At 38.2% G+C, this 4,013-nt stretch overlaps 1 protein-coding gene across 1 annotated transcript; it reads left to right on the plus strand.

Annotated features, from left to right (window-relative positions):
• Positions 1–667: 667 nt before the first annotated feature.
• Positions 668–3,775, plus strand: LOC117248629 (putative E3 ubiquitin-protein ligase TRIML1; the record flags this gene model as incomplete). The annotated part of the gene is made up of 5 exons (XM_078160921.1): positions 668–772; positions 1,989–2,222; positions 2,357–2,403; positions 2,488–2,630; positions 2,719–3,775. Coding segments are annotated over 5 exons (1,101 nt in total), but the record flags the coding sequence as incomplete, so codon positions are not given.
• Positions 3,776–4,013: the final 238 nt, after the last annotated feature.

Here is a 4,013-nt window from a genome sequence, read left to right on the forward strand (position 1 = left end):
AAAAGGGAATTAACAATGTAGAAAACCATGGTGTGCTTTGGAAAATGTCTGCAGTGGTGTAAAACATGGAGCAAGTTGTAGCAAGAAATAAAAAGCACAGACTTCTCAGTATGGGTCCTAAAATGTTACAACAAAAAATAGGTATCAAATGCATCACTTGTATTTGTGAGAGCAGTAGTGTGGCCTCATTCAGTCACAGGGGGATTATCATGGGACAGATGTGAGTGGTTGTGGACACAGCAATCATATTTTTCCTCCTGGAAAATGCAGCACTGACAAACACTGACACAAGGGATATAGAAGACAGATGGCTGCCTCTGGGATCACAACCCTGAGTGTGGCCAGTCATGTAATGTTAAGGAGGAGATCAATGAGCATAATTTTCCACCTGATTAGATGGCACCAACACAGAAAAGCCTTTAGTGCTGCTAACAGGAAAATGCACCATTTAAAAATACAGAAAATACGGCAGACCCTATGCCTATTAATAAACAGTCAAAGAAAAAGACAATATGGCTGTTGCAGTGAATACAGTCCTGTCAATCAGTCAGTCTCTGCTTTGTTGCTGTCTACATCAAGTCTCACAATAAACTGCTTCTGCAGCTGCGCTTCACCACAGCTGTCCGACTGCTGCCGAACTGAGCTGTGCTGAATATGTGTGCAACCCCTTCTACAGGAGACTTTAGAAAATCACCAAGAGTGTCTAAAGAAGCAAAGGGATGCAGTGAAATACAGACTGAAAAAACTGGCAGCACGGCAATCAGAAATCACAGTAAGTGGTGTTCAGACCATTGTATGGAAGCTCGTTACTGCCAGTGTGATGAAAAAAGACCCCCCAAGTCATTATAATGAAGATGTCTCTAAATCATGAGTTAGTATCTCCAAATGATGACATATTACCTCAAAATAATTAGTTTTTTCTATCACTAAATAATGAAAAACTTTCTCAAAATACTGACTTACTGTACTTATCTCAAAATATTCTGAGCAACCAAGTCATTATTTTGAGACACCAAGTCATTGTTTTTGCAATACTGCCATTATTTTGAGATAATAAGTTATTATTTAAAGATACTAAATCATTATTCTGAGATACTGTCATTATTTTGAGAACCTAAGTCATTATTTTAAATGCTAAACCATTATTTTTTAAATACTAAGCTATTATTTTGAAATATTATGTCATTATTTTTGAAAAAGTTTCTCAATATTTTGCAACAGTAATTCTCAGATATTATTTTGAGATACAGTACCAAATCATTATTATTATTATCATTATTTAGCAAAACTAAGTCATTATTTTAAATGCTGAACCAATATTTTAGATACTAAATCATTATTTTAGATGCGAAACCATTATTTTTGAGATACTAAGCTATTATTTTGAAATATTAATTCAGAATTTTGAATAGTTTCTCAATATTTTGCAACAATATTCATTATTTTTTAAATACTCAGTTATTATTTTTGGGATACCAAATCATTATTCTGAGACACTGACTCATTATTTAGCAATACTGAGTCATTATTTTAAATGCTAAACCATTATTTTAGGCATAAACCATTATTTTTGTGATACTAAGTCATTATTTCAAAGTATAAAGTCATTATTTAGCAACAGTAATTCATTATTTTTGAGATACTAAATCATTATTTTGAGGTACTATGTCATTATTTTTGAGATACTCAAACTTAACAAACTTATTTGGTGATAGGTTTTTATTTTGAGATATTAAGTCAATATTTGGAGAAAGTTTCTCATTATACTGACGTCGAAGATCTTTGTTTTTAATCCCATTGGCGGAAATGGGCTTCCATACAATGGGTTTCTATACCAGTCGGTATTGAAATTTTGCCACAACATGAAATCTGACATTACATTTTAAATTAAACAATACATTGCTTATCCTGCAGTAAAAACACTAACATTATAATTATAATATGAACGGACAGTATGATAAACTAATACATGCTTGTGCCTGACTCAGAAAAAGTCCTCTGTGATAAGAGAGAACATCATACGGAAATATCAGGAGATCCAGGCCGTCCTGGATGAGGACTTGAGGATTACCTTGTCCCATCTGGAGATGGAGGAGCGGGCTGCGGTCTCTGCCCTGGATGGGCTGATGGAAAGGAACTGTTCTCTAATCCAGGAGATAGAGCAGGACCTGGCCAGACTCACTGTGGCAATGGACCAGCCCGAAACAGAGCCTGACACAATGGTGATCAAAGTCCAGTGAATTAAATATGATTGTTTACAATTCTTACCTTCCTTCTCATTTGGGTATGGGAACTAAAAATATTACAGTTTGATTTTTACAGTCAATTTAATCTTGTTTTTTCTGCGTTTCCTCAGTCTTTCTTTTCATACCCTGAGCAGCAAGACACAGAGACAGTGGACAGGTATGGAATTAAATCATAATTCAGATTTAAAGAAAAAGTTGAGCACCAGCTGATGTTTAACTCACTATGGTCTGCTTCCTCCAGAGTGATTGATCTGCTAAACAGGACAGACCCGAGCAGTGTGAGCCTGGACGAAGTTAAAGCTGACCAGATCCTCAGCCTCACCAACAACATGCTTCTGCTCATCAGCTCACAGACCCCCTTAATGAAGAAACTCACCAAGAGCTGTCAGTTCACATTCTTTTTAAAGTGTTCATAACAGTTTGACCTCTTTTGTAATCCTCAGTGTAAAAGTTGTTAAATATGTGTCTCCAGATTCTAGTGAGGTGAGTCTGGATCCAGAGACGGCCCACCCAAAGCTGATCATCTCCCCCCGGGGTGACAGTGCCACCTACACAGACACCTGGCAGCAACTCCCTGACCTCCCCGGACGCTTTGACACCACCCTCAATGTCATTAGCTCGCAAGGCTTCAGCTTTGGTCGCAATTACTGGGAGATTGATGTAACTGGGAAGACTTACTGGGAGCTTGGTGTCACCTATCCAAACATTCCCCGCAAGGGCACCACTGAGGACTGCTGGCTGGGCCGGGGGTACGAGTCCTGGTGTGTGGAGTTCTTTGATGGGGAGTATACAGCCTGGCATGGAGGGGTGCCCCATCAGCTGCCTTTCACAAAACATTTCTGTCGGATTGGTATTTTGTGTAGTTTCCCTGCAGGATTGGTGACGTTCCTTGAGGCAGACAATATGACACCGCTGTTCTCTTTCTGTGCAGGAACCTTCTCAGACTGCCTCCACTTGGCTCTCTGTCCTGGTCATGACCACAATGGCATCAATGCTAAGCCTATTGTAATCTGTAATGATCCATCCTCTACCAGTGATCTCTGATTCATGGCTCCACAGAAATGCTTTCAGTAACTCCTTGCTAAGGCACCACTTTCTAATAATGCACCAATATAAAGATTTATACGTTGTAACTAATGGTGTTATCAATAATTAAAGAAGACTAAAAGTTTACAGCCATGCTATAGTGGCTCTTTGAGACTGTAGAAACAGTGGTGCTTTGAGCTAAATGCTAACATCAGAATGCTAACACTGATAATGCTAATATGCAAGGAATATGGTTATCATGTTCACAGTCAGCTAGAATCTACATGAATTAAAGCTGAGGCTGGTGAGAATGTCATTAGTTTTTCCTGGTATTTGGCCATAAACCAAAGTATGGGACAAATTAAAATTTTGACCTGGTGATGTTACAATCACAAGTAAGTAGCACAGTTATTACAGTTTATCTTGAATATCTACAATGTTTGGTATCAACGCATCCAGTAGATGTTAAGATTTTTCACAGAATAAGCAAAAAGTCTGACCTATAGGTGGCGTTAGAAGAAATGTCAGGAAGTCACCAGAAACCTTAGAGTTCATCTTCTCAGCATTATCTGTATCAAATTTAATGGCAAACCATCCAAAAGATGTTGAACCACTTTACCTAAAACCACAAATGACAGCCTTGTGGTGATGCTTGAATAATGGTAGGGTTCATCCTCTGGGGACCACGAAAGTCTGTACAAATGGTGCAATTCCATCTTATAGATGTTGAGATATTTCAGG

Source organism: Epinephelus lanceolatus, chromosome 17, assembly GCF_041903045.1.
Source record: "Epinephelus lanceolatus isolate andai-2023 chromosome 17, ASM4190304v1, whole genome shotgun sequence".
Lineage (NCBI taxonomy): Eukaryota > Metazoa > Chordata > Actinopteri > Perciformes > Serranidae > Epinephelus > Epinephelus lanceolatus.